The sequence below is a fragment of the Sebastes fasciatus genome, chromosome 2 (assembly GCF_043250625.1).
Source record: "Sebastes fasciatus isolate fSebFas1 chromosome 2, fSebFas1.pri, whole genome shotgun sequence".
Lineage (NCBI taxonomy): Eukaryota > Metazoa > Chordata > Actinopteri > Perciformes > Sebastidae > Sebastes > Sebastes fasciatus.
In genome coordinates, this window is record NC_133796.1 from 8,565,389 (window position 1) to 8,591,857 (window position 26,469).

Consider the following 26,469-nt stretch of genomic DNA (forward strand, 5'->3'; position numbering starts at 1 on the left):
ATTGAGTCCCATCTGGAAATGAAAGCAGGATGGAGAAATAGAAATTCTCACATCAGCTCAGCAGTAAAATTGCTGCCCCACTGAGAGGCAGACATCATAAGCCGGGCTGTAGGGACATACATATGTATTGTACAAACACACTCTCTCCCTATGACACACACATGCACATGTACTAAATGCGTGAATTCAACCAGCAAACACACGCATGCACCCGGGAAAGCATGCCAAACATCCATGCACACCCGAAATTGCACAAGCATGCTCTCGCCCACACACACTCAGAGCGTGGTAAATACACACCTTCCCAGCCAGCCCGATGCTCAATGAACACGTTACATTTGCACATGTTAGCCGAGCCGACATATTTGTGTGTATGTGCGTGGGCCCCAGCTTGTGGTGTCTGGCTCTCAGCATGCCGGTAAACAGCGTGCAGCCGAGACGATGTGGGGACTCCAGGCTCCATGATTCATGCAGACGGGTTGATTAAAGAGCAATCGCTGCCCCCGCAGTGCGAGAAAGGGTGGCGTAATCACCGTAAGAAAACACTGTTTGGTAGCATAAATCTCTGCACGCTTCCAACTTATGAAAGTTTTGAGGGCGGCAAAAAGTTCTCAAATGTCTAAAGTTGCCAAAGAGGCCAATGATGGTGCAAGCCGATTCCCACTGAGCGGCCAGACAAATAATTGCAGTGCGTCTAACTGGACGTAATAATCGCCGTCTTCATGGGGAGGGAAAAACAGTTTAGCATAAAAGAAAACACTGATTCCATACAAAAGTTAAAAGCTGCTCTATCAATATTTGTATTACACCAATGGACTAAACGAGTATGTGTGATGTGAAAGGGGTCTTTCGTAATGATAAACCCACTTAGATGTATCAGCAGACTGCAGTTCCCTTCAGTTCTATAGCATTTTAGCGTCTTTAAGCTAATTTTTTTGGTTTTATAGCCCACAACATTAATGTTTTGATTCACTCCGACTGCTCCGATCAGCATCTTCAGCCGCAGCGGGCAGCTGTTTTCAGTGAAAAAGCTCCAACTATATGTTACGTGCTTTGCATTAAACGGCAGACAGACAAAGTTAGCGACTAGCTGGTAGTGGAACATTTAGTAGTTAAAAGCTGGTTTTATCTCTCAGGGGTTGGTGGAGAACAAAACAGAGCTAAAAGGTGAGAGAATACTGAACTTACATATGTGATGTGGACACAAACACATCTCCAAATACATGCTAATCTCTCCATGTCTGCTTGATTTCAGTAGCTAAATTCTCCACTATGTTCACCATCTAGTTGCTAACTTTATGCGTACAGTGAGTTCATCACTTGAGTTTATTTCGCTTCCTGCTGGAACTGAAAATGCTGATCAGAGCAGTAAGAATGAGTCAAAACAAAACACTTGGTAGAGCTGAAAGGCGAGCCCTTTCACATTACATATGTACTCTTTAATCTAAAAATATCTTGGAGCCACAAGACACACTGGGTTCTTAATTATAGGATTGTTTTGTTTCATAAAATCCCCAAAAAAGTAAAGTAAGTATGAACCATACACAAATAAAAGAAGATTCACAAATGTGTTTTGTCTCCTTTTGTTTGTATATTTTAGATCAGGAGAACGAGCCAAAATGAAAATTTACAAATAGATTTGTAGATTTACAAATATTTCTTGTATATTATATACAAAATAATTGGTTTCCAAATATGTTTCGGCATTTGTACATAGCACAGCACATTTTTATGGATTTTTAAAAATAAGATCTAACAGATTCATAGTAGTTTTGAAGATAAATTGCTAAATCTTTACAGAAGCCTCTGGCTTTATTGGGTGTATTGGTTGCAATGAATTGGGTTTCTTTTGAGAGCTGGTTGGTTTAACTGAATGAGTCTATCTGTGCTGAGACTGGTTAGTGGGTAATAAAGGTGCCAAATAATACCTGGCTCCAGTTGCCAGATGATGTGAAAGAATTATTTTGTGTATGACAGACAAAGTTGATTTCACTTCAGCCCAGGAGACGTTTGTTTGTGAGCACAAAACAAAACACTTTCATGATTTTCTCTTTGTGTTAGCTCCGTGTTACTTATTTCAACTTCTTTGAAACAAATATAACCCCATTTCATTCTGATCTGATAATTTATTTAATATCTTTCAGGGAATTTGAGCCATCACAGCTTAACTCAACCAAACTGCTTTTCTTTCTTTCAGCATTTAACACAATTACATCCTGTATAAATAGAAGTTGAATATAAGTAAAGATGAAATGAATGAATTCGCAGAGCCCAGGCAGCATTGCCTTGGTGTGTTACAGGGGGAAAAAAAACCATCTGATTTGAAAATTTGTTTTAGTCAACTAGGTTAAATATGACCAACCCAGTTGGCAGAAACATTTTTGCCATTGTACATTTCTGCAAACCAGGGGATACGTTAAATGTCGACGTTTCTGAATCAAAAACGTCATAAATCAGTTTCATATCAGCCTTGTATCACGCTTGCAGAAACACACAATGACCCGTGGTTAACGTTGTGAAACGATTGGTTAGGTTTAGGCAACAAAACTACTTGGTTACAGTTAAAATGTGTTAAAATAATAACTTAATAACGTATCAACGTAACGTCACAACGTAACGTCACAACGTAACGTCACAACGTAACGTAATAACGTAACGTAATAATGCAACGCAACGTAACATAACAACGTAACATAACAATGTAACGTAACAACGTAACGTAACAACGTAACGTAACAACGTAACGTAACAACGTAACGCAGCAACGTAACGCAGCAACGTAACGCAGCAACGTAACGCAGCAACGTAACGCAACAACGTAACGCAACAATGTAACGCAACAATGTAACGCAACAACGCAACAACGTAACGCAACAACGTAACGCAACAACGTAACGCAACAACGTAACGCAACAACGTAACGCTAAAACCGAACTATCATAAATAAATAAATAACAACTGCCCTTCGCAGATTTTCTTACATAACATTACATAACCGTTAAGTCAACTTTTACTTTTGGTTTCACATGGGACACAAACAGCGGGCCTCCTGGGTGAAAGTCCTTTGTTTGTTTGACCCATCCACCACCTATATTGGACTTTGTTGCTTTCTATACTTATTATTACACCACGTGATGTTAATCAGTCGCTCTATATATATATATATATATACACATCATACAGTATACTGTATATACTACATCACTTGCTCTGGCCGAATGCAAAAACATTGACATTCAACCTATCTGTGGTTTGCAGAAACGTTCAATGCCAAAAAAAATTTCCTGCGACTGGGCTGATTTAACAGCTGTTTCAGTGACTAAATTTCATCATATTGTTAGGAACTGCTTCACATTGAAACACAGTCAGACAGTAAAAAATGGAAATTTAGCTAAGTGTTTTAGATATCTAGACGCCTTTCGATCTTCAGACCGCTGTTTCAAAGCTTACTGGGAGAGATCGACATGGTACAAAAGGAGGATGCTTATGGATGCGTGGAACTTGAAGAATAATCTCAAATTATCTCTTGATTTATTATGACGATCAATGTGAAAAGGACACACACGTGTGTGTTTATGAGTCAAATAAAGCCTTATAGACATTTTTAGCTGTTCTGTGAGGTCAGATATTACAAGTGGTGGCTGATTAATACCAAACCGAATGTGACCGTGTCATCACTCCTCTGAAGGCCTCCAGCCAAACCTCTGCCACATCAGAGCTGCATTTCCACCAGACCATTGTGGAGAGCACACCTACACTGTTCTCTCTTAACAAAAGCAAAAGCTCATGCTATGTAGACTGCACCCACGCTCACCCTCCTGCAATCATCCTCTTCTCTCCCTCTTCACCCTACTCTCCTCTGCTCCAGGCCCGCAGACAATGCAGCGCATTATACCCCTCATTGTGGTTGTAATCGATAGAGAGAATGCAGGAAAGAAAAGAAAAAGACAGATAGATGATCAAGTTGTATTACCATAACTGTACAGGAGAGCGACGACTTACAACGTGACTGGATAAAAATACTTTACGTACACAGATAGGCATGTTTTTATAGCGTTGACGGGGAATGCACAGGAAAAATGTGTTCCAGCTTGTTCCGAAACGATTCAGCAGCAGTAAACATAAACAAGCGGAGAGTGTGTGAAGGAGGAAGTGCAGAAGGCATCTGACCATTGACTACTAATGCCTCATATAAAATCTCATAACGTGGATCCAAGGGGTGACTGGCACAATCCTATGGTATATCCAAACAAAATAACATGTCACAGATCCACTGTACACCTGACAAAATGTAAAATCATATATTACGAACCATAATAACTTAAACAAAGGCGTATGAAACCAGACGCCTTTAAAAATACAACACATAAGCAAGCTACAAACGCTAAAGTCCTTTCCTGTTCCTTTGATGGTTTGTAGCTTCAGAGGTTTCAAAGGGAAAACACTCAACAGAATGACAACATATATATATTACATCAACAAGTCCTCTGTAATTTGCATTGTCTTTCCAGTTACTATGTGATCGATGACGTGATGACTTTAGCGCTTTGGCAGATGACACAGCCACACTGCCTTCTTTAACCAAAAGAGTCCACGGTTTCTCTTTTGTACTTCTTTTCAATATTCATTAGTCAAGTACTCCAGGAAGAAAACACACACGTGTCAAGCACAGTTCTGTGTGTTGTGAGTAATCGCCACCAAAATGGCCTCTGTGGAGTTGTATCCCCCAGCTCTATTGCCTCTTGCTGGAGCAGGACTTGCAGCACTGCTGTCCGTAGAACTTGTGGTTACAAACGCCGTGCTGGGGAACCAAGTGGCACCAGCTGAAATGGTCCACGCAGTGTTCATCTGCAGAGAAAAACAAGTAAGACACATTTTTAGCAGCAATTCAAATAAATGCTATGTTCACACTACGGGCGACAAAGTTACAAAACGGCAAAGTGCGACCAGCAGAGTCGCCGGTGAAGTGTTGGTCAAGCACTCGTTGACGCAGTTATGTTGTTAAATAGCACTGGGAACTGGCAAGCAAGTTTTTCTTCCATTTTTTAGACAGAACGGAACAGGAATTATGGAGAGAAGGGGACCGGAAAGGGTAAAACAAAAACATATGATTGGTTGATGCCTCACCGCGTCATTGGAGCGCTGAAAAAAGTTGAGACCAGCTTAACTTTTATTTGTCACACATCACGCAGCGACAAGTGTCTGGCGTCAGTCTGTAGCTTCATGTCATCGGCTGCCATTGAAAAGGACTTTGTAGCCTGTTGCTTTGTCGCTCATAGTGTGAACACAGCATAATGCTGCAACTAGGGCTGGGCCATATGGCCAAAATCTTCTATCCCAGTATAGATCATTTCATATCTCAATAACGATATATATCACGATATAGAAAGTTTTCTAGTAATTTAATAATTAAATAGTCTATATGAAATAACCACATGTTAAAGCCCATTTTTGTATACTCCACTGTGTGAAATAAATACTTGACAAATGAAAAGTACTGAGTATTTTCTCATTTAATTAAGAACTTTAGTGCAAAATGAACATCAACAACAGTTTTAAGTGAAATTATAGAGAACAAAGAAGCCTATATCGTGATGGGAACAATAGAGAAAAGAATATACAATAGACATTTTTATATCGTTTTGATGATATATATCGTCATATTGCCCAGCACTGCTTGCAACTCATGATAACATCTATTGGTTAACCTGTGGATTGTTTTTCAACTATTTGTTCTGTCCAGAAATAGTCAGAAAATCAAGAAAAATAGGCATCGACCGAGCCAAGATTTACGATGATGTAGAAAAAAAGCAGCAAATTGAAAAAGCCGGAACTAGAATTTTTACTTGATTAATGTTATGGAAGATGATTTCTTATTATGTTTTATATAAATCTATATTTTTATTTTGATGAAATAATCAACTAATCATTTCAAAACTATAGTTCAATCGAATATAAAACAAAACTAGAGTCTACAGCGATGCTAGCAGCTCTGTGAGGCTGTACTTAGCAGCAGTACTTTGAGCTAAATGCTGATCTCTCTCGATCGATTTTTAGCAGTTATAAAATGTTTATCATACTCAACATCTTAGTTTAGCCTGTAGCAAATTGTCACTAAACACAAAGTACAGCAGAGGATGATGGGAATGTCATCAGTTTTGTGGGTATTAAGGGCTAAAAATAAGGTGGCTGTTGTTCACAGCTACTGTACAGACGGACAATTTACTTGTCACTTGTCACTGGACTATACAGTACAGTAGGACGAATTCATCAAAAAGAGCAGAAAACACACCTAAAAACAGAGAATGCAAACTCCACATACCACTGCAATTTCATAGTTATAAGGAAATGAAACTAGATGAATTTGTCTTTTCCCCTCAGAGGACTTTACCTTTCAGTGTCGTTCCAGCAGCTGTGACCCGGCCGGGCCGTTGCGCCGGAGCCGGGGGAGCAGCAGAGCAGAAGTGTGTGTTACACGCCCTGGAAGTGACAGGCCTCTGGTGGGGAAGGCAGCCAGCTGCGGGGCGACCTTGCCGGAGACACTGGATGGACCGAGTCTGGACTCCACCGCCACAGGACACGGAGCACTGAGACGGAGATAGGAGAGCACCAGCAGAGAGACAGAAACAAATAGGAGGGCAGAGAGAAGGAGAGACATGAGAGAGAGACACACAGGGATATAAATAGGAGAAGGAGATGAAGCGTCGAGGCGCACAGAGAAAGAGGAATCGTTATGAAAGGAGCAGAAGAGGGATGCAGGAAGAGTCTATGCAGAGACAAAGAACAGATGAAGAAAACAAACATCCCATCCAGCATGTACTTGCCCTCCAGCAGGCTGTCAGGAGATATCTCCTCTGGTGGAAACATACAGGGATCACAAGCTCCAGATCAAGCAGAATACGACACTGTGCTATAAGAGGTTGCCCTCAAGACTTTTTGCATAATAGATGACATAACATACACAACCTGCCCCGATAGACTGCATCAAGAGTGGAGCTTTTGGGTTACATCTGAGGCCGATTCCACACACAACAGCTATGCTATGCCTGTGAACTAGCACCACCTACACTGCACAGTCTGCCTCTGAGGTTTTTTGGGGAAACATAGATATTAGAACACAAAGAGCCACTCGTGGTCGTATATCTTGTATTTATTGATTGTTTTGGCCCTTCCTCATCATGACGGGGCCTCCCAGAGAAAGGGTCCCGGTAAACAAAAATCAATGTGAGAGACGGTGGAGGTGGAAAAGTAAAGGTTGTGAATCTGACGAAGCCTTTTTCAGTAGATTTGTTTGTTTAGAAGAAAGCGAACACACAACGGGATGTTGTTACTACTTTTGAAGAAAGCTGATGGTATTGACAGCAGAGCATTACACCCACTTCCCACTACTTCCTGACCTCATTTTGAACAATTTACTTCTACAGTCACATTGTGATCACACTTTTTTTCCCGATTTTGTTTTCAGTTGGCCGTTCTATAAGCCCCGCCCCCCTTAGTTACTGTTGCTACGCCTGTCAAGCGTTCCTTTCTTGCAGATAACTATTTGAAATTTGTAATTTTTGAAACATTGGTCCTTGATATGAGACAGTGGTAGACAAAATTGACAAAATTTAATGCATTGACTGTCGATATTGCCACCTTAAAGGCACTATTTGTAACTTTCAGAAATGCTTGTTAACAGCGACACCTGTGGCCGTTAAGTCAACGAAAGTCAGCGTCAGGCTCGCACTTGCTCGCTCTAAATAGACATGAACGAGCATCGCTCAACACAGTGAGGCGACACACGTCAGCTAAAACCACAATATCACTCTATATTTCACCTGCTCTATATTTCATTACTTGGCAGTAATGTTAGCTGACCAGACAAAGGTCTCTCCTCCGGGTGTCGGTGCCTCCCTGCGGGCGCAGTCGGGAGACAATAACGTTTCTCTTCCTGCTTCAGTCCCGGCACCGACCCGCTTTTCCTGCTTCAGCCCCGGAGGCTGAGGCAGCAAAAGCAAACACTAGAATCAGCAGAGATTCATGGAGAGACCTTCGTCTGGTCAGCTAACATTACTGCCAAGCAGCTGAAATATAGAGTGATATTGTGGTTTTAGCTGATGTGTGTCGCCTCACTGTTTTGAGCGATTCTCGTTCATGTCTATGTAGAGCGAGCAAGAGCGAGCAAGCGCGAGCCCGACGCTGACTTTCGTTGACTTAACGGCCACAGGTGGCGCTGTTAACAAGCATTTCTGAAAGTTACAAATAGTTCCTTTAATGGTGTATGTATTGCTGTTTGTGTGTTCTCTAGGATGACAACTATAGCCAGGACTAAGACAGTTAGTAGGAGGACAAAAATAATATGTATGTATATATATATATATCTCTATCTTAAGTTCACTTCATCTAACTATATAAGGTAGAATAAGGTGGCAAGTGGACCTTGATTTAAGATTTTTTTTGTCAAAGTACCAATATAAGCTAGAAAAAATACACACAAACACCAACATCCTCCCAGACACCGATAAAATCAGCAACTCTACTTCTTCTCCCTGTGCAGGTAACTGAGGTAAGATCTAAGTGTTGTCACGGCTATGATGACAAATTCTAGTTTGAGCATCCAGTCATGCGTTACATGTCCCGGGATTCAATTTTCGACCAAATATCCGTGTAGAGTGCTTCGCAATTGTGCCTCGTGTGGGAGAAAAGCTCCAAATTGGAAGACGGTCAGCTGGAACACTAAACGTAGCACTAAAAGTCTCTCATGAAGACAGATTAGGATCAAAGCCTGAGCAAATGTACCTGTTGCCAGGGAGAGGAGTACCAGCCTAAGACCACAGCGCTGGGGCTGGTTCTGCCAGGGACGACCCGAGGGGGCTCTGGGCACAGGCCTCGGTTGCAGCCCTGCTGGAGATCCACCAAAGGTTTGGCCATATTCCTGCACCTCCGTACGGGGAACTCCACATACCTGTAAGGCAGAGGACAGGTTGTCGGATGAAAATGACTTTACCTACAGAGCTTTCAATTTCGAAAAACATTCAGACTCAGAGGATAGTACATAGATGACACAGTGGGGTGTAAAGTATCTGTGTATTGGTGTGCAGTTGAAGGAAACATACCCTCCCTGTGAGTCTCTCTCCCTGCAGCGAAGCTCTCTCTTCTGGATGCCTGAGCCACAAGACCTGGAGCACTGAAACAGGGAGCAGGCAGGAGGGACAATTTTACAAAATGAACTCTGTGAGTGTGTGCGTGTATTGCGGCCGGTTCCCATAGCAGCAGACACCACAAGGTCACTTATCGTTGTAGTAATAGAGCCAAAATACGAAGTGCTCTAGTATTTTTCAGTCATTTCATGTGATGAGCAGAGCAGTGTATACTGTATGTATGCGTGCGAGTGTGTGTGTCTGGCTCTGTCAAATTCCAAACCACCATTGTGGGAGCTAAGTATCTTTTATCTTGCTAGTCTTGTGCTGCAAAGCTAACCCTGACCTTTTACATTCCATATTCAGCAACATGAACTATTCAGCATGTAGCTGAGTGGCCTCGCTCTCACTCAAACTACTCGCTTAACATAAATGAGAACAAAGAAGAATTTACAGCAGCGAGGCAGGTAAAAGTTCACAAGTCTTTGGCACAAACACTTTAAAGAATATGCTATCTGAAGTGATGATTAGTGGCCAACATGACGAGGCCGTCAAATACTTACAGAAATACAGATTCGTAAAAACAAAGATTGGAATTCCAGATATAAAAGTAATAATTAAAAATATTTATGTAACACCTCCCTGTTGTTTCAAGGATGTTGATTATCTTTTGGAGAGAGTCAGCATGTCTTGGAAATTGTAAGCAAATCCTTGATGGAGTATATGATCTAACATCATAATTTGTTAGCAAGGAAGCTTTCATAATCCCAGGAGTAAACTGGCAAGATTGCTGAGCAAAGCAGATTGACCTGTATCCTCTCTATGAGGGTTAAAGACACCCTGGCTTTTTCTGTTATAGTGACATATTTCCTTGTTTTGTACTTATTGTTTATTAATTAAGGAAAAAGAAAAGGATCTGGTAAAGACAAGAAACTTTTCACGTTACAAATATTTTTTGGTCATGGTGGCAGCATCAATACGCCGACGTACATAAAAGTATCTTGATTTCTAAGAGCTCAAGATGACATCTTCGAATAATTTGAAGTAAGGCTGTCAATCGATTAAAATATTTTGTAAATTTTGTCCAAAGTTTGTCCAAAGTTTATCACGATTAATTGCACATATTGTATCTGTTCAAAATGTACCTTAAAGAGAGATTTGTCAAGTATCTAATACTCTTATCAACATGGAAGTGGGCAAATGTGCTTGCTTTATGCAAATGTATGTAGGCCTATATATTTATTATTGGAAATCAATTAACACAAAATGATGATTTTGTCCAGAAACCCTCACCGGTTCTGCATTTAGCATAAAAAATATGCTCAAATCATAACATGGCAAACTGCAGCCCAACATGCAACAACAGCTGTCAGTGTGTCAGTGTGCTGACTTGACTATGACTTGCCCCAAACTGCATGTGATTATCATAAAGTGGGCATGTCTGTAAAGGGGAGACTCGTGGGTACCCAGAGAACCCATTTTCATTCACATATCTTGAGGTCAGAGGTCAAGGGACCCCTTTGAAAATGGCCATGCCAGTTTGTACTTTCCTAGTTTCATATGATGTTTCCGTGATGCCTTCACTTCTAGCTTTAAAACTGAGCCCGCTACAACCTAAAAAATCGCAAGTTGCGTTAATGCGTTAAAGAAATTAGTGGCATTAAAACAAATTTGCGTTAACGGCTATTATCGCGTTAACTTTGACAGCCCTAGTTTGAAGACAGTAAAAACCTTAATATTTAATCAGTCAATCAGTTTAAAAAACAAGAAGAAAATCCTCACATTTCAGACTTTTTGCTTGATCAATTAATCAAGTAGTGGCTAAATTGACCACTTGTTTTAGCATTAACTGCTTTAATCTGTGCAACGCTTTTCCATCTTGCATTTGTTGCAACGAGGTCGGACACTTTGACACAGAGAGCTTGAAACTCAGTTTCAATTATTTTTATTCCACAAGTTATTTTGTGAAAAAACGTACTGTAATTTTTTTTTCTATTATTTATTTTTAGTCTTTCCTTTTTTCCCCCTCTACTTCCAGTCCAGTTCATCCTCTTCCTTTAAAGCTTTTCGAGCTCAGTGAAGGGATGTGCCGTTGAGCAGTGCTGATAGTTTTTCCAGTCCACATGAAGCGAGAGTCTTGATGCTGCATGACACTCTGATCTATTGAAGCTGCTGGCTGTGAAACGGCTTTCTCTGTTATGTGATGGATTTCTCCCTGTACGATTGTTAAATATTTCTCAATACTGAGATCACCAGTAAGACGCCTTTGTTTTCTTAATTCTGAAGGACTCACATCAAAGCTTGATGTGTACCCCTTATGTTTCATACAGTAAGGCTGCAAATAGCAAATAGCTGTGCTGGAAGTGTTTTCAGAGAGAGAGAGAAACAACACCAGCAACGAAATGGACCCACAGAGCAGGGTGCATCATCAAAAGCTGTTTGTTTCCTCTAACAGATTTCAAGTGTTTTAGGGGGGGATTTTACCCTCACCATTATTAACATTTCTGAAGACATTTCACTTCTGTCGCTACTGCTCCCTGAGCTTCATGTCTCTTTTTCCCTACCTCTCCCCAAGGAGTAGGGATCCACAGCAGCCTTTCGTTCTTGGGGCAGCGCCGCAGGACGCAGGTCTCTTGGGCTTTGGGTTTGTGGTGCTGTCTGCACATGCTGTCGGGCACCACCACCGCTTTGGCCCCAGGATCAGTGCTGCGGCAGAACACGCTCCGCTTCCTCAGTCCACGGCCGCACGTCTTGGAGCACTGTGAGCGGACGAGAAGGAAGTAAAAGAAGTCACAAAAAGTCAAAAGCACAAATGACTATGTCCTCAGGAGTTATGATTCGAATTAGTGATTCGATAGATAAAGGTTTAATGACCGTACACGTATTAAATCATACATACATGCACTGTAACTTAGCCTTGTACTTTCTTTAACCTTCAGCTTTCATCACGTTGAACAGAGGTTAAATCCTTGGCGCGGACACAGTAAAAGCATTTGTAATTCACCACATGGTGCACGAGCAAACAGAAGGTCACCGGTTTGATGACAGCCCATTATGGCCTAACATTAAATACAATAAACCAATAACTCGCAGATGAATGTGACCCCAACCCATCAAAGTATCCACCAGCAGCAGACAGCGCTGCTGTAAAGTCCGACTGAAATGCAGAGGTGGACAAAAGAGTCAAACTGCTCCGCTGGGACTGACAACCACAGCCGTCAGGGCCGTTTATCTGACAACATTACATTAATCTACGATGAGACAAAAGACACATACACATCTGTGTACAGCCATTTACACACACGACCATGCACGAACACACATCCCAGTCGTCCTTTTTGTCACTGAAAGGTCCGATTGATCTGTTCAGGGAGGCTGGCCTTGTCTCTGCGTGACCGCCGACTGAACTCGGACTGGTGTGACAAACTAGTCGAGGCACACAACCCGAGCGTCCTAAAGAATGACAGCTGAGTGTGCAGGTCACACCAGCTAATCATCAGATCTGCTGCCAGGCTATTAATACTGTATACAGGACAGTGAGCAAATAAAAGCCCTGTCTACTAGTGTGTGATGCACTGTTGTTGCAGAGGAACCGAATAAAACCTTCAAGTCATACTTGGTTAATAGTCATAGGATTAAAGGTTTTCAAAGTGGGATGCGGGCCTCCCCAGGGGAGATCAACATTGTTTCAGGAGAGGCTCAGTGAATTGAAAATGAATAAATACTATTAGTTACTACATTTGTTATCTAAAGAACATCTCATAGAATAGCTTAAATGTATGAGATTTGGTTAAAGGGATGCAGTCGTTTTGTGTAATTTTACAGTTTCAATTGTATGTTGAGTGTCTATGGGGTCAAATACCATGATCATGATCACATAGGCAATCAGAAATTGAGCGAAACTAAAGGCCTTGCGGGAGTGTTTCTTTTTTAATCGCACGTCAATATATTTTTTCAAACTGTTTTGGTCAAGAGTACGTTCACACAGAACATGAATATTACGTGGTGAAAAAGCAACATAATCTGTTTTCCGGAACAAGGTTGATTTTCTGAGCTTTCGCACCGCGAATATAGGCATCAACCAATGGCGTTGTGCGGAACGGGTTGAGTGGTGTCTATATTTATAAAACAACAACACAGAGACTCTGTAGTCCGAACCTGGGCAGCAAACTTTATTACTCCTTTCCACCTTGACAAAAGCAGCACAGACCAGATCCACTCCTTTGTTCTTACCTTTCATAATAAAAGCCCTAGGCATATAATATCCGCAGGCAAATAAATGAACACAATCCTGCAAATCAAAATCGTACAACAGGGTTTTGATAGCAAACAAGACATTGATCACTTATGATCACTCTTGTGTGGCGTTCATTCTGATTCGACTGTTGAAATTAAATTTCCCAAATTTTAGACAAGAAGGAGAAGGGTAGAAGAGAAAATGATCCTTCGAGATTGCAATGAAAATATAAGACTAAGAAAGTGTTTCAACAACTAGCAGTTAAAAAAAATGCAGATATCTGAGGATAAAAGCTGAATAGTCCTGACAAGTGGCTCACTATTATGTTTTGTGGTTTGTTTTCAGTGTTCTTCACATGTCCAACAGAGGGCAGCAGAGCATTTGGTTTAGTATGAGTGAAACATCTGACAGCTTGCATAGGAAACTCAGTGAGTGTGTGTGTGTGTGTGTGTGTGTGTGTGTGTGTGTGTGTGTGTGTGTGTGTGTGTGTGTGTGTGTGTGTGTGTGTGTGTGTTCTGTCAGGCACAGACGTGTTTCTGTCATGGAGATGTCTAAACATGTATGTGTGTTTTAACCTGAAGTTGGCGATGCTTTACATCACTTTTAGCCGACAAATTGATTATGACAGTTGGCACACATACTGTAACCTGTAAACCCTGATAGCAAAAAACAACAAACTAAGAAGAGATGGAGAGAGTATCATCATCAGGATTAAAACATGTTTTCCTTTTAAACTTACCGTCAGAACTTTACTCTACTTTTTTATGCTTGAACAGCGAGTATAAAAGTAACTTCAGGTCTTTTTCACATGTCACGGAAAAGCACAGGTGTGTAAATAATAAAAAATGAATAATGCTGAATTCCATTCAGCTGCTTCAGTTTCAGGGTCGTGGTATTGTGCCTAGAGGATTGCTGTCATGCTGTCATGCTGTCATGGACGTGGGGCACTTGAAAGGAACAAAGCCATTGATAATGTAACACCTGTGCTTTTCCTACTATGACAAGATAAAAAATGTCTTCTGTGAAAAAGGAAGGAGGTGAAGGTCGGTACCAAATGTTGTGTAACTCCATCTGGAAGATACGTATATATTTCACTTGATAGGTTTTAGGCATGTCGCTAGCGTGGGCTAAAAAGATTTCACAAACCCCACCTGTGACCAGGATCCGGTGCTCCACTCGGGCGGGCAGGCCTGGATGTGCCGGCGGACCTGGGCCGGAGAGATGACGGGGCAGAGGGAGTGCACCGCCACCTCCTCCCTCTGGTACGTCACCTTCCTCAGGCAGCGCAGCGTCCTGGTCTGCTGACCTCCTCCACACGAACGACTGCATTGACCCCAGTCTCCTGTCGCCCAACTGTGAGAGGGACACCAAGAGGGAAACGGTGAGGGGAGACACCCAAGGAAAATGCAACAGCCATCAGTGAATGATAGTATTGATGCTAAACCTGTGGTGATTGGGTATAGGCTTAATAGTACATGCGTACATTTACCACACACTCATTATAAGGAGCTAAATTCAGCCTCTGACATCAGGATGCCAACCACATGACGCAGCTCCTAATTAGGACAGTAAACCACAGGTTCAAACCCTAATCAACTGTATGTATTTTGGGCCCAAACACACACACACACACACACACACACACACACACACAGAAAAACACCATTTCACCCGAAATTACCAGTGCATACTATCTTACCAAAGACTTCGGAAACCCACTTATTATTAGGCGGTTAAAAAACTCCAACTGGTGAACTAGCTGGGTTTTCCTTGCTTTTCTTAAAAGTTATGATTCATGAAAACCCAGACCTGCTGCTTTTAAAATACTCACAATGTTTTCACACATTGATCTTTGTCAGTGCACAAATTGGTAGTTAAGGACAGACAAAGAAAATACACAGGCCGAAATATATATTCCATATCCATCTCTCTCGGATCTGAAAGTAAACACGACGACCATATTGTATATACAACTCTCCATAACAGCTTCCCCAGGTCTCCCAAGGCCAACCGCAATATACAGCATACAATAAAGCTGCAGACAGATGGAAACTACAATCCCACACTTTTTTTTTCATTCCACTTTCTATCTTCTCACTTCAGGTCTCTTCTCACCTGTCCCCTCTCCTCCCATCATTTTATTTCCAATCTTTTTTGCCTCTCCTGTCCTCTCTCTCTCTCTCTCTCTCTCTTGAAATCCTGCTTCGCCACTGATGAAAGCCTACTGCTGCTTCTAAAATAGCTTCTGTCCTGGCATCGAGGCTGAAGGGGGAGATTACAGCAAATGAGTGGTCTGACAACCACAGGCTTCGAAAGAGGGAGATGGAGAGATGGGCAGATGGCTCAGTCCAGTTCTGAGACGACGTGCTACCGCAAAGACCATTCCTCCACGCCGCCGACCTGCTCCAGGGGGAAGAAAAAATGCTTTCATTCTCTCTCAAACGCCACAGAGAAATGAAGCAGCGGGACTGAACTGCAATTTGGAAACAGGAGAGATGCGAACCATTGGGACCAGAAAGCATCGGTTTGGGATTTTTGGGGACTGTTTGCTTTTTTTTTTTTTTCTCCTGTGTTTTGCCTGGCTTATAAATAACAATATATCATTGGGGAAAAGTGGCTTTAAGTGCCACTCCGCTTCGCTGCAAACCACCACTGACCTAGCTGTAATTTGGATCTCTGAAATGTTTCAATAACTGACATGTTTTGAGGTAGCAGAGTGCAATACTGCAGGGGAGGTTCTGAGAAGCTCACCCATGCATTTTTAGCACTTGTGTGGCTGCACACCAGTTACCACCGATGAATGAACATGTATTCTTAACCTAATATTCAGTTTGAGTTAAGTTTCCAGCTTAATTATACACTGCCAAACAGGTTGCAACAGTATACTCATATTAACAGGACTCTAAACAAAGATTTTTTTTAAACACAGTTTTATACATTTTTATAATCGTGTGGTTTGGTGTACTTGGACATTTCCCGTTTCTACTCATTTTGCTTGTATAAACATCCCTTCCATCTTTGTCCTTGTATTTTTTTTTTACATTTCTCAGCATTTCACTCCAGTATGGTCATTCAATGGATCCAACAAGCTCTGACTTTTGAATTCCTTTCTTTTAGTCCTTGTTAACAATGTTGTTTTTTTGGTAATTGCTGTGGCAAAAGTTTCTCTGGACATAAGCGTTCTCCAATAAACCCTTTTCACTGAAGACGAGTCAGAGCGGGAAAGACTGGCACACTGCCATGGCTTACTGGGATACTTAAATGCTAAATTGAGAATAAAAGCTATTTATCAAATTTCTTTTGAGCTCCAAACACATATTTGATAGAATATTACATTCGTTTTTTTATGCTTTTCTTTTTAAAATGAAAGCATGTTCAGTGTAATTCTTACAAAGTTTGATAAACACAGGCCCTGGTTCAGTATCTTGTGCATGTTTTCCTGCACATCTTCTCTGGCACAGATACATGTCTCACTTTGATCTTTCTACGTACGCTGCTGCGTGATGCACAGAGAAATCCCCAGCCTGTGCTAAGTGACTCTACAGATGGCCTCTGCCAAGAGAAGAGAGCAAAATAACTTTAAACAGCAGAGGTGGAACTACAGAGGAAGGTAAAGTAGAAGGAGGTGGGGACGGGGCTGTGAAAAAAAAGACATGACTTCTAAGAAAATCTGTGAAATATGAGCACACTGGGCTGGAAGATTGAACTGGCTTTTTAAAATTCTCCTTGCATGCCTCTTTAATGTTCAGAAACTGCTGCTACACCACTGCAGAGAATCCCAGTTTTTGCCAGACAGGCTAACAGCAGTATGGGGAGTGAAGGTTTAAGCAAAAAGGGGGTAGATGGGGAGTGAAGGGGTGAGGGTGTGTGTGTGGGGAGGGTTGGGGGGGAGTTTGACTGGCTCTGCATGGCTAGACTGGCCGGGCCCCGTGGGAATCCTGCCGTCTCTGCACAATAAAACATGGATAGGCCTGTCAGCACCCGAGATACACACTGCAGAGATAAGCAGGCACTTTTACATTCCCCCTCCTGTCAGACACACACACACATACACACTCACACACACACACAGAGCGCACACGCATCCCACCTCGTTGTCAATTTTTCTTTTCTCTGCTGGGCTCTTGAATGCGCGCCCGTACATCCTGGAGGTCTTAATGCAGTCATTAAAGCTTTCATGCTGCTCACTCAACTCCACTCTCCTTCCTGTGCAGCGCCCATAAATTGGCCCATACACACAACCAGCTGAGAAACGGTGTCAGCTACTGTATAATAAGATCCATGGGTGTCGAACAATGCTTTATTTTCCTGAATGGACAACCACACTGGTGTTATTTATCTGGGCTATACCATTTTCCTCACTCGAACAAAAGGGAAAGGGGGAGGCCGGGACACACGCAACAAGGCTGTTTAATACCTTTCGCCGAGATAAGAGAAATGGTATGCCCAAGATTAGGGGCAGGAAATGCCCTCTCGGGTGGTGGGAAACTTAGCGAGAAACAGAGGCTGTATGTTGGAGGTGTAACCGATAGCTGTCTGGCTTGTTCAACCCCTGACACAGGAGAAAGTTCAGTCTGGACTTGATGTGGCATGGCTAATGGTGGACAAAATGACAACATCGTTAACATCACAAGCGGCTCTATTTTTACATCACGGTTTGGATCCGAATACATTATTTTAGCGTCATACAGTTCGGAAAATGTGTGTGCATATGAAGTGTAACTGTGCATGCCGCCCTGTGTGTGTGTGTGTGTGTGTGTGTGTGTGTGTGTGTGTGTGTGTGTGTGTGTGTGTGTGTGTGTGTACTCTCTCTGAACCCAAGACACGGTTCCCTGCCTGTTCTTTGGCGCAGCGCTGTAAATCAAGCTAGCTCCAGTTCCCTCAGCCAAAGGCCTACATAGGAGAGAGGCCATTTATTCAGTCCCGTTTCAACTTGTTACTCCGCTGCACTTTAGCCGGGTTCCTGCACTGCTCCCAGAACGCACAGTCTCCTTTAAAAATGCATGCCATTAAGTACGATGTCTAGACAACAACGGAGATAAAACGTTGGCATGATTTTGCCAAAGAGAAAGACAGGATGCTCTGGGCTGAGGATTTTTGAGAGGGATGATATGCACTGAAAGCAACAATCCCTCAGAGCTGGCTTTGATGTCTCCCTCCCTCTCTCCCATGTCTCTCTTTCTTATTCTAAAGTGTTCTCTAATGTTAAAAGACCATTCCAGAAACATCCTCCTGTATTTAATTCACAACAAAAACCATTTGGTTAGACTGGAATAAGATGTCTCTGACAGGTCCGTTGCCAGGACCGAACTCTGTAAAAGTTCCAGGCGTTTAAAAACATGACTAAGAGCCTATATGCTAGCAGCTCTGGAAGGCTATACTTCGGCTCACCACAGTGCTTTGAGCTACATGCTAATGTTAGCACGCACACATGCTCACAATGACGATGATAACAAGCTCATATTTAGCATGTAAACTGTTTACCATGTTCACATGTTAGTTTCGCGTGTTAGCGTGCTAACAATTGCTATTTAGCACTAAACACAAAGTGCGGCCGAGGCTGATGGGAGACACAAAGTTCACATTATATATATTAGGGGTGTAAGAAAATATCAATACACATGAGTATCGCAATATTATGTTATGCAATACTGTATCGATTTTCCAAAATGCTGTATATATATTTCTAATTAACCTCCTAAGCAAAGGAGGCTAAATAACGCTCCAAAGTTACGCTAAATTTTGTCAAGGAAAAACAGGCATTGCCATTTTAAAAGGGGTCACTGGACCTCAAGATGTGTGTATGAAAGCCCTGACGGTATCTACGGTACTATAGAAAAATGAGTCCAGTCACGTTTTCAGAATTTTGGTATCGACTTGGGACCGAAGTATTGGTTATCCTGACATCCCTGACAGGTGGTAGAACAAAGCTCAATATCACAAAAATGAAAATAAAAAATCAGGAAATCAATAATTCCATGATTCTGTCATGTCAGACTGATTCAAATCCACTTGACATGCAAGTGGATATACAGCTGGAAAAAAACACTGCAATGGAATAAGTAAAGAGTGATGCAAAAAGACAGCAGATAGGGAGGGAGTTCATGTGTTTTCTCAAAGAGGAAAAAGGAGGGAAAAAAATTAAAAATTAGAGAGCGGGCAGAGAAGGGAGGAGGATGGAGGGAGAAGAACACAGGCTGAGCAAAAGTGGTGGCTGGCCACAGCAAATGGACCACAGGCAACCTCTAGACTGCTCAACCACACCGTGTGTGTGTGTGTGTGCACGTGTCTATGTGTAATAAAAGCAGCGCCTTTGGTTGCTGAAAATTTGGCAACATAAAGAGACATACCACACATCCCACAGCCAACTGTACATGAAGAAATGCCCTGACACACACACACACACACACACACACAACAGCACTTACTATGCAGGGCAGGGCTGTGTGTTGCAGAGATGGGAGCCCAGAGTCGGTCTGGTGTTGGGATTACACATGGTAGAGTTGACCTGAACCTTCTGGTCCTGCAGACAGATGGCCTTGGTCGAGATACGACCTGAAAGAGAGAGAGAGAGAGAGAGAGTTGATGTAGTTATTGCATACAATTTGACAACTTCAGCATTCATGCCTACAACATGGGAATCTGAAAAGTTCTATTTTGTAACTGTGAAACTTTGTGAAATCTCTGTTAAATCAGAGTGCCTGTATGTGACTGTTGCAGCCTCTTGAGAGAGTGGAGCTACAGGGACCACAGTCTGAACACACACACACACACACAGCCATCCCCTACAAGTGAGCAGGGGGTTGCTGTGAGTCTTTGGGGACCAACAAGAGGAGTCTGAACTTCTCGGTTGACAAAGGTGCTTTTCATTAGCCTGAACACACTTCCTGGACTACACAACGACACAATACAAAGCCACATTTAGACACACACAGACACAACATACACAAACATACAGATACAATCTGACACACGTGCACACAGAGTATACACATGAATATGCACATATTTATACTGCTTTTTTTATTGTAATGGACCATCTGCTAAGCCCCGCCCCCATAGCTACCGTTGTTACGCCTGTCAAGCTTTCCGTTGTCACACAGCACATTATGCACTTTACAAGATAGAGACTGACACTGAAGCTAGATGTCCTGGGCAGAGAGTCAGCATTTTTACCAGTTTAAGAAACAGCATTGTTCCTGTGTTGCCGTGTAAAGCTAGTATTATAAAGGAAAAATTAAAGATCGGACTTGATCAGATTTGTTTCATTCTGTAACCGTATTTGGCTACTTAGCTTATATACATGTTTGTATTTTCAAACAGTATGTTTCCACTTTTAATGCTACAAGAGGAAAAGCTTTAAAAGGTGAGGAATAGCAGATGTGTTTGGCAAATGTAGCTCTATCTTGAGTAATAATGGCTTATGTAAGAGCAGTTAAACACCCTGCTTAATCCATTCCTTAGACTTTCACTGTTGTGTTTTTGGTTTTGGAAAGGCTAGAAAAAACAACTTCCATACTCTTTATAAACCAAGTATCACTCTCCATACAAGCCCCATGCACACCGCTTCAACATGTGGAGAAATCCAAAGCTTTACCGGCCTGCCGTGCCGAGTTACAGTTGCTAAACTATGATTGGAAAACCGCTGTTCAAGAGAGGGGTTTGGCTAGGGACTAGAGTTGAGAATTAAGAAATGGATATAAACTCATCAGTTTCATGCTCTGTATTGGAACTATTTTAAATTGTATCATCCCTATCACATAAAATAAATTCAATTCATGTACACAATACATGAAGACACATACAGTTCTTCTAATTTCATCCCTCAAACAAACACATACAGGGCTACATACAAACACAAACACACACAGTCTCACCTCCAGCGCACGGAGCAGAGCAGTCAGAGCGCACCACACCCCAGCTGTAGTCGGGTTTCTTCTCAGTGCGAGGCAGGGTGTACTCCCACACCACACCCGGGTTCTTTCCCTGCAGGAGGATCTGCCAGTGAAAGAGCACAGCAAGTCAGAAAGGTGTCACGTGTGAATAGAGTTTGTCTTTCAAACTATTTATCCGGTGAAAGCACACAGCATCAAAATCAGGTTTTCAAATCAGGAGTTCAAACCAACAAAAATGTTTGTCCCACATAATTTTATCCTTTTAGACATTTGTGTCATATTGTCATAATTAGCATATGAATTCTTGAGTTATGGCCAAAAAACGTGTTTTGTGAGGTCACAGTGACCTTGACCTTTGATGCCAAATTTGATGAAATTCGGTCAAGGCATTCCAGAGATACCGCGCTAACGAGAATGGGACGGACGGGAGGTCACAGTGACCTTTGACCTCCAAAATCTAAGCAATTCATCCTTGAGTCCAAGTGGGCATTTCCACTAAATTTTAAGAAATTCCCTCCAGGCGTTCCTGAGATATTGCGTTCACGAGAATGGGACGGACGTACGAACGGGCAGCCCGAAAACATAATGCCTGCGGCCACGGCTGCTGCCGACGCAGAGGCATAACAAACCAGGTCCACAGCACGCACACATTAAATGTCTTCCCTTACATACAGTATGATGTATGATGTTCTGAGCCAATAAATAAATCACAGTATTATCTTCTGTATTGGTAGAGCTCCAAGAATCTATACATTACGTCCCTCACTGTCTGAACCCAAAGGTTCATGTACGTAGAGTGAAAGGAGAGCAGAAACAAATGGCCCATCTGTTATGGATTCCACTGCGAGAGACTAAAGGTCTAAAGACAACGTGGCAGCCTAATTCAGCAATTGAAGTCCCACTGAGCTGTTAGATCTACTAGCTGCTAACCAGAAGGCTCCAGAAACATTAAGTAGCACTTTGTTCCCTCTCTAGTCCAAACTGGCTGACCACACTATTATAAGGTCATCTTATTTGGACAGTACAGTGCACACATGAGACAATTTCCATTTTCTTTCCAGAGTTAGCTCTTCTTTTTTTTTTTTTACCACATCCTTTATTCTGGCTGGTGATTCTGAGTTACCTTTTTTTTTCTGTACGGGAGATTTATTTGGACATCCAAGTGAAGCAGAGACTAACGGATGACTGAAAGCAGACATACCCATTATAGGAGAAGCATCAGGCTATCATTAAAGCAACCCCGTGAGGATTCACTGCCATGGTGGAGAATTCAGTTTGAGGCACATTTACATAGTCAGCTCATAGCGTGTCATTTCAAACTCTGGGTATTAATCCTTAATCCATTTGGTAAATTGTATTAAATCCAACTGTCGACAGCCATTCCAATGCCTGAAAAACATATCAAGTCTATCAGTATCTGTAATGATGAGCTCTGACAAGTGTATTTTCTTTGGGGTATATCCTGAAGTAAGAGGAATCTACCATCAACCATCCAATTTAGAAAGCCAAGCACCTCCTGGGTTTGATCCACATTCAACAGTCCTTAGGGCTCATCCACTGACTGGACCAATCACCTTCTGCTGCGAGTTAACAGTTCCACGTGTACGGTTGGCCCGGCTCCAGACAGGAGGCAAAAAGAGATATGTTTATGTGGAGAGGAGCAAGGAGCTGTCTAATGTCAGACAAACACATCAACATATGTTGGTACAGTGTATACAGACTTATGAACAGCTGGAAGGACAGGCAGGCACATTCACATGCATACTAAATCGCACAAAAACAGAGGGGAGTGGAGGGAGCAACGTGAGGCAAAGATACTGCGTGAGGTGAAATGGACAGACGCATGCAAGTGTTCTAAAAACAACGGGAAGTTGGTTATTGTAGTAGCCCGATTGCTGCAATTTGAGTTCAAAATCGAACTCCTTCTCTGAGTCATAACTCGGTCAAATCTGAACACACACACATGATACAAGTTTTTAGGTTCAGTGTGAGATACACTTTTCCTTCAAATAAAAGTCCATAAATCTGCTTAGAACTAATCATATCATTAAGTTTTCATCAGTGTCAGAGTAATTCAGTGATTCAGTTGTCTGTATATCCATGGGTACACTGCCAACAGGAACTACTAATAGCTAAATCGGTATACTTTAAATGTTGCCAATTTGACGAAATGTCATCAAAGATAGACTAAAAACTCGGGGCTCAAGTTGTAGGCAACTCTCTGAATCCATAGCAACATTATACTTCCTGTTTACATCCCCCAAAGCATCATAGGAACGGTTGTTTTGGGGTTTGCGCTAAAACAAGCTTGTCCGCTTATACTCAGCCAAAGCTTCAGTTTAAACACACTGGCTTGCATGCTAAAACCTGCAGTGCATATTATTCTGCAGTGATAAGAGAATTTCCTATAATTCTGAAACCAAGTGCAGAAACAGATTGCTCTTTGATTTTGGACACATCCCAAAGCACTGACAATAGACACGAGCCAAAAGGTTTGCTTAGTTTCCAGGCACATAAAACACTGTCTTCTTGAGTCCATTCTTTTCCAATAAAGATCCGTCATACATCAGCATCAGTGACTACCAGCCACCCAAATCCCGATTTTTCATAGCCAATACTTTTACCCACTGTCTAATAAACAAACTCAGCCACAAGTCAAACCAAAGTTTAACATTTGCATTCTCACTGTCTCGGACGTGAGGCCGTCTAGCCTAAAATATTGAAATTGTGGCGCTGGCCTCTTTTAAACTTGCTAACAACCGGCGACACAATAACACCCACTCTTCCTTTCCTGATGCTACCCACCCAAACCCACTGCCATGAAACAACCACCACCACCAACCACACCAGGACTTTATGCTTATCCAAGCAAACCAACTCTTACCAACATTCCTGCTCCTTCGCCAAACAACCGCCAAAGATGTGAACCAGCAGCTACAAAAACAACATTCAGCAGGATCTTTTTTATAATCCCTTTAATAGAAGACCTACACATCATTGAAGCCTTGAAGCTTTCTAAATAACGGATCTTCCTTTTCCTAAGCCGTGTTGAATACACCCAACCAACCACAGCGATAACATTGTCTAAGACGAGAGACGCTAACTTTCAAATAATAATTTCAGACATATCCAAACGTGTCTCCTCTCCGGTTCTTCAGTCTGGGACAACTGAAGCCAGAGCTCATCCCCTGACTGACAACTAAACACCAGAACCAATAAGAACAAAAAAAAAAGATCCTACCTACCCAGACTACAAACCAAAATCCCACAACCTCCTGCAAATCAGTCACAATAGCAACAATGACTTCATGCTTGTTCCCACTTTGTCGACTTACTTTGGTAGTCAAAGCAAACGAACAGCAGCAGCAAAATACTGCCTCGATATCAGTCACAACACATAAATCTACCAAAGCTCCACAGCCAATAAATACATGAGCCTTATCTCGACTGACAACACTAACTAACATCAGTAGGAATTGCATGTAGAGAAAGAGTGCAACAGTAACCTCTGTCACTCAGTTTACATGCAATTTAATTTTCTAATATCAATATAATTGAATTCTCATGCAATTTTTTAAGCTAAATTTAAAAAATGAACCAGTTCACACGGCTAGATTTTGGCTGGAAAATCTATAATTCTTGGCCAGACCTAGAGTAGCTTGGTGGGAGGGGTCCACTGGATCTTAAGTGTTTTTTCCCCTTTCTACATTCCCATTTCAAATGTTGTTGTTATCCTCAGTGTTACTTAACATATTACAATCCCATAGTCTTCTGGTTTTGGCCACCAGTTTTGATTATTTCAGAGAAATAGTCCATCAGTTCAGGATGGTGGACAGCTCTAAATACTCCATTACCAATGAGTCTCGAGTGCCACTGCAATGGAGATAAAGCCAATCAGAGGTGCAAATCTGAGCTGTATTCAATTAAATTCAAAGCTCTTTGTGTTTGCAGTTGGGAAGAATTTAAGCTGCAGGCTGTATTATCTGTTTTCTCAACACTGTAGTCCGTAGCTTCCACCCACCATTAGCGATGTGCCGCAATGCACCTTTTTGACTTTCACTAAAAAAAGCTGAAAAGTTTGACGAATCATAAAGGTCAGGTTTTTTTTTAATTTGTATGTAGAAAATGTAGACACATGAGCAGAGTGAGAAAAAAAAATCTTCCCTGCCACTCACTGTCAGTTCAAATACGCTGTCAAAACAAGCTTTAAAATTAAACTTAAATCTCTTGGTTCATAACATATATTGAAAGGAACATATTTCCAAGAGAAAAATCCAGAATAATGTGCCTGCCAGGTTCACGTTGCGTGATTGATGGGAGTCTATCTTCCTATAGTACAACACAAGACCACAGAGTGTCTTGGTTTTCACAACCCAACCACCACACCACTCATCAAGTCAGATGAGATGATGATGTATTAGAATGCGGCGGACACAGATATCAATCTCACTTGTGGACCCTCAATGCTTTGCCCTGGACTGGCACGACCTCGCGTTGCCATACCACAAGAATGTCAATTCAGGGGAAATAATCCTTCCGAGACCTCAACCATATGTTCCTCCTGCTCTTGTTAGCTACTTCTTCCCCCCTCCCCTTCCTCCCCCCTCCTCCTACCAGCTGAGCAGCTGTACAGATGTGAACACCTTGTCACAGTTTGCTCTCACACTACTCAGTAATTTTTTTTTCATTGAGCGTTTCAAGCTGAGTAAGAGTCTGTGATTGATCGGTGCGTTTAGCCTCCCCCATGTACTCTCTGTTTTCTGTGACAACATCAGTTAAGTAGAATGTGTGAAACAGATGAAGATCAGCGGTGGAAAAAAAAAAACCTACTCGGTTTCCTTAATTTGGCTCTTTTCATTTGCAGTTAAAGTCCCCGTGCCCTGACCTTAACTTCTCACAGCCAAAGAGTTCAATTGCAGAATTCTTAATCTTTTAATCTCACTCTCCCTCCTCTCTCTATCCTTCTCTCTCTCTATCAACCTCTTTCTCCTTTTTTTGTAATTACAGGACATACTTATAGAGATTATGCTCGTGTCATCTGCAGATCCGCAGCAGATGTAGGACTGGGACAAACAGGAGGAGCACTGTCAGACTCAGCAAAGTCTCTTCTTTGAAGAATATTTAGGGGTCATTACAACTTGGGCCTTGGGTAATTGTTTCTATCGGTTACGATAACTCTGTACTCATCAAATTAAGGTGGGAATGCGGTGGCTTT

The 26,469-nt window shown here is 42.0% G+C and overlaps 1 protein-coding gene across 2 annotated transcripts in view; it reads right to left on the reverse strand.

Annotated features, from left to right (window-relative positions):
* Positions 1 to 3,952: 3,952 nt before the first annotated feature.
* The window catches only part of adamts18 (ADAM metallopeptidase with thrombospondin type 1 motif, 18), a 67,115-nt gene continuing 44,598 nt past the window's right edge, over positions 3,953 to 26,469 (reverse strand). For both annotated transcript variants that reach the window (XM_074660716.1, XM_074660706.1), the window contains exons 17-24: positions 21,237 to 21,357; positions 19,788 to 19,914; positions 14,511 to 14,712; positions 11,687 to 11,881; positions 9,099 to 9,169; positions 8,782 to 8,947; positions 6,392 to 6,587; positions 3,953 to 4,848 (exon numbers count right to left, since the gene is read on the reverse strand). In XM_074660716.1, coding sequence (XP_074516817.1) covers positions 4,733 to 4,848; positions 6,392 to 6,587; positions 8,782 to 8,947; positions 9,099 to 9,169; positions 11,687 to 11,881; positions 14,511 to 14,712; positions 19,788 to 19,914; positions 21,237 to 21,357 — 1,194 coding nt within the window. In that variant the 3' untranslated portion in view covers positions 3,953 to 4,732. The remainder of the gene's footprint in view (positions 4,849 to 6,391; positions 6,588 to 8,781; positions 8,948 to 9,098; positions 9,170 to 11,686; positions 11,882 to 14,510; positions 14,713 to 19,787; positions 19,915 to 21,236; positions 21,358 to 26,469) is intronic.